General features: G+C 47.9%; 1 protein-coding gene across 6 annotated transcripts; it reads left to right on the plus strand.

The window, feature by feature from the left end:
* Positions 1 to 230: 230 nt before the first annotated feature.
* Positions 231 to 11,839, plus strand: UBXN6 (UBX domain protein 6). Of its 6 annotated transcripts, none has more exons than XM_044998694.1 (11): positions 231 to 356; positions 4,862 to 5,019; positions 5,432 to 5,493; positions 6,559 to 6,702; positions 7,127 to 7,224; positions 8,039 to 8,114; positions 8,198 to 8,282; positions 8,915 to 9,134; positions 9,305 to 9,435; positions 10,243 to 10,388; positions 10,779 to 11,839. In XM_044998694.1, exons 1-11 carry the CDS (start codon positions 346 to 348, stop codon positions 10,905 to 10,907), a joined length of 1,260 nt encoding a protein of 419 aa, XP_044854629.1. In that variant the 5' UTR covers positions 231 to 345; the 3' UTR covers positions 10,908 to 11,839. The 6 variants fall into 6 exon arrangements, with proteins under 6 accessions (XP_044854629.1, XP_044854632.1, XP_044854627.1 ...); XM_044998697.1 differs by having other exon boundaries at positions 344 to 427; XM_044998692.1 differs by lacking the exon at positions 231 to 356 and adding an exon at positions 440 to 594.
* Positions 11,840 to 12,082: the final 243 nt, after the last annotated feature.

Consider the following 12,082-nt stretch of genomic DNA (forward strand, 5'->3'; position numbering starts at 1 on the left):
CGGACAGGGGGCAGTGTGTGGGGAGGGGAAGAGGAGGCGCGGTGTGTCGGGTGGGGGAAGGGAGGGGGCCGGTGTGTGGGGAGGGACGGTGTGTGGGAGTCGGGGAGGGGGCGGGGCGGGGTGTGTGGGAGTCGGGGAAGGGCCGCGCAGGGCCCGCTACTAGGGCAAGAAGAGGCCGGACCCAGCCCGGCCCGGCCGCCAGCGCTTGGCGGACCTCTCGCACCATAGAGAGGCGAAGGGAGGCCTAGAGCGCCCTTGCCGGGTCCGCGTCACACTGGCGGCGCGAGGTGACAGAAGGGCGCAGGCCCCGCCTCCCCCCGCAGCTTCCCGCCCCTTGAAGCGCCGATGGCTGCTCGGTAAGTCACGTGCCCAGAGCGAGAGGCGGGACTTCCTGTTTCCGGTGGCTGAGGGGAAGGTGGCTCCGCAGGTATTTTGGTACTCGGGAGCCGCCAGTGTCTCTCCGCCCCCTGCCCCGCACCTCCCCCCCGGCCCGGCCGGCGCCGCCGCCGCCATGCGGAAATTCTTCCAAGACATCAAAGCGGATATTAAATTCAAAACAGCGGGGCCGGGCCAGAAGCTGGCGGAACCGCCCAGGTACCGGGGAGGGGCTGGGGGCGGCTGGGGAGAGAAATGGGGCTGGGGGGTGGCGGGGGGAGGAAGGGCTGGGGGTGGCGGGGGGAGGAAGGGCTGGGGGCAGCGGGGGTAGAAATGGGGCTGGGAGGGGACGGGGGTGGCGGGGGGAGGAAGGACTGGGGGGGCTGGGAGGAGAGATGGGGGGACTGGAGGTGGCTGGGGGCAGCGGGGGGAGAAATGGGGCTGGGGGTGGCGAGGGGAGGAAGGACTGGGGGGGCTGGGAGGGGACGGGGGGGTGGGGGGAGGAAGGACTGGGGGCGGCTGGGGGGCAGGTAGGGTGGTGCGAGCTGGTCAGAGTGATGCATTGGAAGCCAAATGCTATTGGTGTAGCCAGTGCTGGTCTCCTTGATGCTACTCAGCTCCTGGAGAACAAACCCGCTGTCACTGGTCGGTTCCTGCGTGAGAAGCGATGGAGCTCCCTGTTTCTGATGCAGCAAGAGCTGCCATGGTTCCCTTTTTGCTCTACTCCTCCAAAAGGTGCCAAGCTCTGGGAATAGTATTAGAGCCCCTGAGCTGGCTGCTGCAGGCCAGACCACATGTCGGTTAGGGGGTGGGGACTCTCGCAGTGGGATGCAGGACACATTACCAGCGGGGCAACTTTTATCTTCCTTGTGGGATGTTTGGTTTTAGAATCTAAAAGACAATTCCAACAGGTGGAAAAAAATTACTGTAGCTTAAAAGAAGTGCTTTTGTTTACCTGGCTCACATGTGTTTGAGTCAGAGCTGCTGATTTAGTTGGGTTTGGTCCTGCTTTGAGCAGGGGGTTGGACTAGATGACCTCCTGAGGTCCCTTCCAACCCTGAGATTCTATGATTCTATGACTCTTCTGACACAAACAAGCTCTTACTCCTGTTAGCCCGGCAGGAGCTGGTACAGCACAGGAAGAACTGACTGGACCCAGTGCGGCTTCAGGGAACACATTCGTTCGAGTCCTGACCACAGTATTGCTATTCTTGGTGCTGATTTTCTGATGATGATAGAAAAATCATTTGACTTGTAAAGGAGCAGGATTGATCTAGAGGCAGTTGAGACAAATACAGAACCTCACCATGTTATGGTTAGTCACTTTCCTGAATATCATTGTACCTCAGCTGTTTATGAAATAGGCCAGCTGGGTTCATGTGGAATAACCATACTGGGAACTAAAATCACCCTGGTCAGATGAGGCAAGTATCTGCTCGTAGACCAGTGTGTGCTGAATAGACCATTGACAATCTTGCAAGGTCTAGTACCTTGAGAACAATCAAAGACAAAAATGATTGCTTTATATCATATAAACGCTGGGAATCCCAAACTCACTGGTTCAGGAGACAGTGGCTGGTACAATTGCCTTGGAATACAAGCCCTTTGCTTGCAGAAAGCAAGGGTACAATCAGAATGAAGCAATGTGTAGGCTTGCTGTCCGAAGATATCTGGGCTGTAGCCAGTATGGATGGACGAATTCACGTATCTTCAGGATCAGAAAATGTTTTGAAGCAGGTTTAAAACATTAGGCCAATACACAGATCAGTGATGGTGAAAATGCCACTAGACTGGAATCCAACTTCTCAGTGACCTGACCTAGTCAGGGCTGCACTATGTATTGTTCTTGCTATTCTGTGTCATTTATTCAGTTTCCATGTGACTTTCACATGCTTGATCTCAGCCATGCTGCACTGTGTGTTCTCTCTCTCTCTCTCTCTTACTTTTCCATCCTAAATCCTGAAGGAACCTTACTAATAAGTTAGTTTAATAACAATATTTCTTAAAAGATGCAAGGGATTTCTAGTTGTAAAATCATAGATTAAATCTAATTTCCCGTGGTCTTCAGGGAGAACTAGTCCAGTATTATTTACTGCTGAAAACTTGGGCCATGTAGGCTTGACAAACTGCCCCATAGCAGCTGAGTTACTCTTGCTAGGTAGCATTGCGTCATGTTCCTTTGTGACCTTATAAAGCTGTTATGTCACTGTTGAACATCTGCAGTTGCTTCCAGTTCAAGCCTATTCTTGGAGCTGCCCAGAGTAGTGCTGTTTGGGATTAAACATGGGTGAGGGTGGAAGTTTAGCAACAAACGTTCTCTATTTCTAATGGTATCCATGCTTTGTAGTGGGTGCAGCCTTCAGGGCTTTCCTGCATTGCATATTGTGTACAAGCCTTTGATACACAGGAACCCTCTCCCCATGTTTTTTGGCGGGAGGGAGGAATATTTTGGAAAAAATTGGTCCATCTTTAAGGGGAAGGTGCCTTTTTGCTGCCTTATAAAGGCCTGAATTTTTTTTTTTTTAAATCCTGTTTGTTTTCCTTGGTTTTGATGGAGGATGTCTTAGATGACTCAGACATGTTTATGAATACTTTGTCAAGCATTCAAACCTTAGTTTGTTTTAATAAGAGCTCCTCTCTCAAGTATCTGGGTGAAATAGGGGTTAATAATTTAAGTCTGAAAAAAATCTCATTTTCCAGCAGTTGGGTTCCTTTCATAGCATCCAATGGCATCCTTCTAGATGTCCGTAGTCTTCAGGGTAAACAAGACCCGAAATTCTAATGTAAAAGTCTTTGTAAATCTCACCTCCATCACCTTGAAGAGCTTCTTTTCTATGTAACAAACGCATAGTACCCTTCCCCTCTTCCGCCTCTCTGCAGATCACCTTTAACCAAAGGCTTAGGGTTTGTCTATATTAAAAACGGCCATACTGGGTCAGACCAACGGTCCAACCAGCCCAGTATCCTGTCTTCTGACAGTGGCCAGTGCAGGTGCCCCAGAGGGAATGAACAGAACAGGTAATCATCAACCATCCCGTCACCCATTCCTAGCTTCTGGCAAACAGAGGCTAGGGACACCATCCCTGTCCATCTTGGCTAATAGCCATTGATGGACCTATCTTTTTTTGAACTCTGTTATAGTCTTGGCCTTCACAACATCCTCTAGGAAGGAGTTCCACAGGTTAACTGTACATTGTGTGAAAAAATACTTCCTTTTGTTTGTTTTAAATCTGCTGCCTATTACTTTCATTTGGTAATCCCTAGCTCTTGTGTTATGAGAAGGAGTAAATAACACTTCCTTATTTATTTTCTCCACACCGGTCATGAGTTTATAAACCTCTATCATATCCTGTCTTAGTCATCTCTTTTCCAAGATGAAAAGTCCCAGTCTTGTTAATCTCTCCTCATATGGCAGCTGTTCCATACCCCAATCATTTTTGTTGCCTTTTTCTGAACCTTTTCCAATTCCAATATATCTTTTTTGAGATGGGGAAATCACATCTGCACGGCGTATTCAAAATGTGGGCGTACCAGGGATTTATATAGAGGCAATATGATATTTTCTGTCTTATTATCTATCCCTTTCTGAATGACTCCCAACGTTCTGTTCGCATTTTTGACTGTCGCTGCACATTGAGTGGATGTTTTCAGAGAACTCTCCACAGTGACTCAAGATCTCTTCCTTGAACATTACAGTGGGACAGCTGCACTGTAGTGCTTCAGTGTAGACACTAATTACACCGATGGAAGGTTCTCCCTTTGCTGTAGTTAATCCACCTTCCCAAGAGGCAGTAGCTAGGTTGATGGAAGAATTCTTCCATCGACTTAGCACGCTGTTCACCGTGGGTTAGGTCGGTGCATCTCTCAGGAGTGTGGGTTTTTTACATCCCGGAGAGAGGAAGCTGTGCTGATGTAAATTCCCAGTGTAGACTAGCCCGCAGTGTACTTAAAGGACACCATCAGAGTTAACCTGCCATTTCATAGCCTGATTTTCAGAGGCACTGAGCACCTGCAGCTCCCCTTCAGTTGGAGTTGTAGGTGCTTATGACTCTGAAATTCAGATCCCAGAACTTTAAGTTGCATTAAATGTAATGCATTAACCTTAAGGAAGTTGCTTTAACTTAAACTGTCTCCTGTTGTGTCTGCAACCCATATACAGTATGCCAGTGCTACAGCATGATAGCCGGAATATGAAACTGATCAGTCTGGCTTTTATTGCTCAAACAGAGGCAGTTTCACTAAGTAAACATCAGCTGGAAAAAATAAACTGGATTTTTATAAACCTTCCAATTTTAATAACCTGTAGTTTGAGTGCCTAAGGTAAGAGAAAATGTACAAATCCTAATGCTCCTTTAACTGAGCCGAACATAAACCAGTGATCAGGGTGAGATTATAGTTAGTTATCTGCTTTCAGCCGACCTCTTCTAGGGTGCTGGCTCTCCTGCTAGGGCTGTTCATTAATTTGTGCCTTTCTTTTATCCACCAGGGAAAGGGCCCCCAAAGAAAAGCCAAAAGCAGCCACCCCCAAGTCTCGCCAAGGGCCCACAGATGAGGCCCAGATGGCAGCAGCGGCAGCCTTGGCCCGGCTGGAGCAGAAACCCAAGCCTTGGCTCCCTTCATCCCAGGATGCCATCAAGAGTCAGGGTAAGAACAGCCAACACCCATTTCTTGCCCAGGTGCAGGACAGGGATATTTGTGCCCATTTACAGGGAGTATTTTCACCAGTCTATTTACTGGCCCCACAAAGCCTACACTCATCTCAATGGCATTTCTGTCTGTCAGAATGGGGGGCTGAGGAGCCCGTCTCCTGTAATTTCACACCCCCACGGCCAGTTTTGCATGACTAGCTAGGTGCACTCTTGGAAGTGGGAGTTGCATTCTTCTGAAGCATCGTGTTCTGACCCACTGCCAGAGGCAAGGTACCAAACGAGATGAACCAACTTGCCTGATTCGGGATTGTAAAGCCAAACTGCTGCTGCTGCTTCCCTGCCCCAGTTCTGTATAGTTCATCGGGTTGTGCCATTTCTGAGTTGTAACCTGGATTTGTGTCTCATAGTGAAAAAGGAGCTTCTGGCTGAAGCAGCAGCAAGTGAGAGCGGACTGTCCACAGATCACAAGGTATGAGGAGATGCTGCTAGTCCAGGGCATATGCTCTCTGGGTAATTGAGAATCCCAGAGTTAGGAAGCTTGAGCATCTCCTAGGGAAAGGGATACCAGTCCCTGTGCTGTCAGACTGAAATCCACAGTCCCACTTTCGAAATGAGGAGCGAAATAGCTGCTTATGGTTCGGAGAGCTTAAAAACCCTTTAGTTCGTCCTATGGCATCTCTTCTGAAATCTGCTGATTTGGTGGGGAGTGAGCAAGACAAATCAGGATTTATGAACAGTTGCTGTGGAGTCAAAGTGGTGATTTTTTTGCACTTGATGCAGGACACCACCCATTTTTAGACCCCTTTTTACACCTTTCTTTTTAAAAAACCCCAGTCTGAAACTTCTCTGGGCTGAGCCTGCAAGTTTCTCTGTGTGTAGGAGAGTTAGTCCTATTTGCCCTGAGTGAAATTTGCATACCCATAAAAGGTAGTGCCTCAGTCTGTTGAAATCAGCAGGACTATGCCTGGATTAAGGTGCTGCCTTGGTGTGAGCAAGGATACTGGAATCTGGCCCTCTGTTGTGGTATTACACCCAAAGCCACATGATGAAAATAAGTCGTATCTCCTACAGTTGAGTCTTTTTAACATAAGTAGAGACGACGGGTATGACAGAAGTGCTGACAGCTCCTGAACTCCAATGCTGGGCATCGCTCCTCCAACTGACTTTGTGGCTGCCAAGCATTTACCCTTTTAGTTACGAGTGCTTTGCAAAACTCGGGTGACTCGACTGGTAGCGTTCCATTCCTCTGCTCTTACGTGCAGGGGTTATTACTGGTATCTCTTCAGAATGCCTTCAGGGACCTTCTTGGAAGGTACCTTCCATTATATTAGAAGGGATCTTATTCAAGCTTTGGGTAGCATTGCTGAGTGCCGTTATGTGGCTGAATAACCCAGACAGTCCATGAGGCATGCGGAGATATTCAGAGGGGAGATGCCAGTCTCACATGATCTCTGACTTGCACTAGCAAGAAAGCTGTGTATGAGGGAGATGGGCGTCAAACATTCTCCCCCTTTGAGCCAACGTTTGATTTCAGCTCTTTCTTCAGAGTCCTGTGTCTGCAGTTGAGGAAGAAACAGCTGGACTGTCAGTGTCAGGGGTCTATTTCGTTTGCCCACTAACTGGGGCCACCGTAAGGAAAGACCAGAAGGAAGCACACATAAAAGAGGCCATCCTCTTGGTAAGTGAGGTCCTCGGCCGACCAGACTTTTCACATTTCCTGCCTTCCATCTTACTAAATCCTCAGCATGGTCTCCGAGTGCAGTATAACCCACTGGAAATGCCCTCTGGTGTAGTTGGGCCCAGCCAGACTCTCAGGCATCCCTGGGCTTGGTACTTTATGCAGAACAACATGCGCTCTCCTCTACCACCAACACGCATAATTACAGCCCTCTGCTGTCTCCACTTTCTCCCCCAAAGCTTCCGTCTCTTCCAGGACTGTAAATCCAGATGTGGATAGTTGTTGACAAATGCCTGCCCCGACTCCTTCCTCTGAGTTTGGTAGGAGCACTAGTCTCCAGAACTAATCTGCCCCCCCCAGTTCTGAAATTGGCGTTGACAGTCAGCTGACTCTTCTGTGACTGGCTTCTGTCCTTCTCCCTCAGCATTCCTCTAGAGACCCAGTGGCTGCCTCGATCATGGAGATTCATACCTTCAACAGGGACCGAGAGAGAGTGAAACTTGGTGTTGAGACCATTGCTAAGTAAGTGGCCTGAAAGCCTTGTGCAGTGCCCAGCTCACAGATGCATGACATTTGTCACCTCTCCAGATGAGAAGGTGTGGGTGAAAGCAATTATCCCTCCCCGTTAACCTTACGGGAAAGGGGGTTTTCTTGTGCTGTGGGTGGTGCCCAAAGGAAATATTTCCTAATGGTGAAGTCTGTTGGACTGTACAAAGTGTGCCGTCCAGGAAACACAACTTGTGAGTGGGAAACTAACTAATCATAACGGTGGTCCCTGAACTCCTAGAACTAGGTACCCCCAGGTGGCTCATCCCTCTGAGTAAAATGTGAGTGCCCTCTGATGCCAGGTCAGCCTCTGAAGAGTGAGGCTTTGGCTGCAAAGCAGACTGTAGGGGGGAACACACCAATTGCAGCTTGTTTCAAACTGGCAGCAGCATAGCAGTGCGCATGAAGAGTGGTCTGGATGCTGGAATGCAAATGAATCCAGTCGTCTCCAGCCATCTTGTCATAGTCACAGGGCTTTTGTGTTTCTTAGTTGTGCCCAATGGGGATTCCTAAAGACTTCTGTCTGGAGAAGGGTGGTCGAGGCAATTAGTGCAGTGACCCAGTAGTGGGGTATCTTGCATGACTGTTCCAAAATAGATTTCTCTTGGTATAAAGAAGCCTGGGAAGGTTGGAAGTGCTAGTGGAGAGGAGACACTTGGAGATCTCTTTGGACCCAAGTAACGTGTTTTCAAACTTTGATCTTGGCACCAAATGAGACCCAAGATTCACCAGTGAACTGAGCATCCAGGCCTGTTGTGAATGAAGTGTGTGATGGTCCTATCTTCTGCAGATACCTGGATAACATCCACCTCCATCCAGAGGAGGAGAAGTACCGGAAAATCAAACTGCAGAATAAAGTGTTTCAGGTGAGGTTCAGATGCTTGCAGTTGCCAGGTGGAGGAATTCCCACTCTGTACAGATTAAATCTAACCCTCTCCTTATCTCCTAGGAAAGGATAAACTGTCTAGAAGGGACACACGAGTTTTTCCAGGCCGTTGGGTTTGAGAAGGAAACACTGCCTGTTCCAGGACAAGGCAAGAAATCGAACTGAATTAGACTTGAGACTGGGGTCAGCTACTTGTGAGGAGTAGCAGTGTGTCTCTGGGAGGCGGCTTTGGTTCTGAAGTAGTGGTTCTCAACCAGGGTACACCAGCTCATCTACATGTTTGCCTAGTTTTACAACAGGCTGTGTAAAAAGCATTAGTGAAATCAGTAGAAATGAAAATTCCATGCAGACAATTACTTTATACTGCTCTGTATACTACACACGGAAATGTAAGTGTAATATTTATCTTCCAGTTGATTTTATAACTATGGTAAAAATGAGTCAGCAATTTTTCAGTACTACTGTACAGTGACGCTTTTGTAGTTTTTGTCTGATTTTTGTAAGCAAGTAGTTTAAGAGAGGTGTAACTTGGGGGTACGCGAGACAAACCAGACTCCTGAAAGGGGGACAGTCGTCCGGAAAGGTTGAGGGCAGTGCTCTAAAGTCTGCTGTATGTTGTAACTTCACCATTCTACCCCAGGCCTGCAGCTTGCCTGTTCTCTCAGGACTGCTTTCCATTAGGTCCCAGGTAGCAGTGGATACACTCCCCAGGCATGGTGGGGAGTACAGGTAGGATTGAAGAGAGAACAAGGCACTTAAACCCAGTGCGTGTGTTTGTAGAGACCACAGAAGAGTACTATGTGCTGAAGGAGGAAGTGTTGACTAAGCTGGAGGACCTCAAGGACTACAAGGAGCAGCTGTTGAGCTCTGAGCCGGTGAAGGCCCAGCTGGATCGCCAGATCTGCGTATTCAAACCCTCCCCACAAGCTGCCCAGTTTGAGCTGCCCCATGACTTCTACAACCTCACGGCAGAGGAGCTAAAACGGGAGCAGCGGCTCCGGTAAGTCACCTGTAGCACTAAGCGCTGCATGTAAAAGGAGGGAGCCGCATAATTGGGGATGGGGAGGAGGATAGGCTGACCATACCGCTGCAGTGCGTTGCTCTGGTTTAGGAAACTTACCACTCCCTTCCCTCGCTTTATTTCATGTTAAAACTATCTTGTCTATAAAGGACGGAAGCAGTGGAGAAGGCCTCTATGCTGAGGACAAAGGCTATGCGGGAGAGAGAAGAACAAAGGGAGATGCGGAAATATAACTACACACTGCTACGAGTCCGTTTCCCTGATGGATACATTCTGCAAGGTAAAAGGTGGCCACATCTTGCAACTTACTCACATACATGCCCCAGAGAATTTCTGGAAATTCCGCTTTGTAGCTTGAGAGCAACAATCATAAACCTGGCAGGACTAGGGGAAAGAACCTGGCCAGAATCTGCTTGGTAACATGGGGATAGAATAACTCAACCAGCTGGGCCTCTTCTAGCCACTGCATGGGATGGAGACAATGGGGTATCTATATTTTTGCAGCTTCTGTAGAAATTTCTCTCTAAAGCATCCATCACTCTTGCCATCTAAACCAATGGTGAGTATAAAGATCTGGGACATCCTTGGTCATCATCATGCCTTGATCCACGCTAGAGCTATACAAGAGTTTCCATACTGCTGAGGGTAAACGAGCAATTTACTGGCTCAGATTCCACTGAGCAGTTCATTAAAACAGTAATGGGTGTGTTGCCTACGTTATGGGTAACAGGCTGAAAGTGGTTCTGCAGCCTGAGGAACACCAGTTGCATCCTGCACTAGGAGACACTTTGGAATCTTGCAGTGAGGCTACTAGACCAAGCTTTCCAGTGGATTTTATTTTTAGGTTAGAGGTGCAATGGTGTTTTGTTAATTTTATGGCCCTGCTGTGATACTCTTGGGATGACCAACAGGTTTCTATGAATTGTTTACCTGTTTGACTAAATCACAATCCCTACTGAACTAGCTTAATATTATCCAACCAAGGGTCTTGGTGAGAGCAGGTCCATGGGAGTCTGCCTATAAGCCAGCTTGAATATCTTGATACGCAGAAAAATGTGATCTTAACACTCTTGTTTTTTCATAATAGGGACATTCTATGCCCGGGAGCCAGTATCTGTGCTCTACAGGTTTGTGAGAGAAGCACTGAAGGATGATTGGATGCCCTTTGAGCTACTTGCACCCGGAGGTCTTAAACTGACGGAAGAGAACTTGGCATTCAATGAGTGTGGGCTGGTGAGTAAAGTGATCGAGCTGAAGCCATTTACAGCAGATACAAAGCTGTTCAGTGAAAGGAAGTGGGATTGTACTAATTCTGGTCCCAATGGTGGTCTAATGTCTTGTGATACTGAACATCTTTGTCTTCAGCTCTGTGCAGTTAAACTTCAGCCTGGTCACTAGATGTACCACCCCAGACCAGGAGGGTAGGGAAGGCTTTTGGCACAGGGCTAGGAACTCTGCACAAGTCTGAGCTGCATGTCCTGTTCTTGTACCTGCTAAAATTCTTCCAAAACTAACATTCCAGCTTTCATACACCTGGAAGACCATTTTCAATGCATAAAATATTCACTGCCCAGCTTCAATGTAGTTACTGTTAACATCCTGTATGTTTTCTGCTTGTCTTAGGTGCCATCTGCTCTCCTGACACTTGCATGGGATGCAGCTGTCATGGCTGACATAAAAGCTTCAGGAGAAGAGCAGAAAGGAAGCCCCTTGAAACCAGAACTCCTTTCTGCTGTCCAGATATTGTCATGAAATAAACAGGATTGGATTGAGTGCGGTTGGTTCTATTATGTGCCATTGCCTGCTCCCCCTGCACGCCTCAAGCACGAAAATGGAAGCTGCCTTAACAGTTTGTCACAAACTTAAGGGAAGACTTCACTTTTAGGTAGAGCAGTAGGAGGCCAGGTTTCAGCAGGGTAATGCACAATGCATCATCACCTCCAGTTCAGAGAGGAGTGGCTATATAATGGGACATGAGGACTGTGTTTAAACTGATTTAGAAGGCTGAAGACAGTCTTGCCCAGGAAAAAAAACTTTAACTGTGCTGCTTTTATATAACTTATTGTAAAAAGTTCTCTTGATTACTCTGTATGTTTAAATCTTTTCTAGAGCCGCTATAGAAAATAAATCCACCATGTTGAACTGCAGCAAAGAGGATGGCTGCAAGACTCTCCCATTATTGAGTTATGATAGTGGGCAGGGCTAGTGTTCAGCTTTTCCTTATGCTTCTACTGTACAAAAATGGCTGCTGAATGAGACTTGTTTAAAACACTAATTGTGTCAACTGCAACAAGTTAGAGTGTTAGCTTGATTAAATGGAATATTTGGAAATGCAGTTTCCTTGAGTCAGGTTATTGAGTTAACTTGCTTGATAGTTAAGGTTGCAAGTTTGTCAGATTGACTTTGTTGCAGCTGGTGCTGGTTCCAGGGCTGCTCAAGCTGGGTGGCCCTGGGGCCAGCAGTGTAAGAGGGGGCTTAGGGCTTTCTGGCTCCCACTCCCATGGCCCTGCAGCTCCCAGGTGGTGGAAGGGTCTCCATGCTGCCTGTAGGCCCTGCCCCTGCAGTACCTAGTGGCTGTGGTTCCCAGCCAATGGGATCAGCAGAGCTCCTTCCCTGGCCCCTCTATCACCTAGGAGCTATGGAGCCAGGAAGGGAGCCCCTACGAAGTCTCCCCCCCCCCCCCCCAAAAACAGCCTTGACTAAAATGTAGCCTTGCTTTATAGTCCCTGTGGGGTAGAGGGAGAGTTTCCAGGCTTGATTTCTAAATGAGTAGAGGGAAGATACCAAGCCTGTATGTCTGTAAAACAAGCTCTAATATCAGGCTACTGCTACATATCTTCCTGCACAGCTGAGTTCAGTTGCAGCTTGAAGTGGAGGGCAGGTGAGGAATTTAACCCAAGCTCATGAACTTGGCATGGAGAAATGGA

This window comes from Mauremys mutica, chromosome 24 (genome assembly GCF_020497125.1).
Source record: "Mauremys mutica isolate MM-2020 ecotype Southern chromosome 24, ASM2049712v1, whole genome shotgun sequence".
Lineage (NCBI taxonomy): Eukaryota > Metazoa > Chordata > Testudines > Geoemydidae > Mauremys > Mauremys mutica.

Excerpts from the sequence above, each read along its gene's own strand:
- UBXN6 (XM_044998692.1), top strand. The coding sequence starts at position 512 with ATGCGGAAATTCTTCCAAGACATCAAAGCGGATATTAAATTCAAAACA. Across the intron at positions 6,703-7,126 it reads TAAAAGAGGCCATCCTCTTG|CATTCCTCTAGAGACCCAGT; the intron begins GTAAGTGAGGTC and ends CTTCTCCCTCAG. Across the intron at positions 9,135-9,304 it reads AAACGGGAGCAGCGGCTCCG|GACGGAAGCAGTGGAGAAGG; the intron begins GTAAGTCACCTG and ends TTGTCTATAAAG.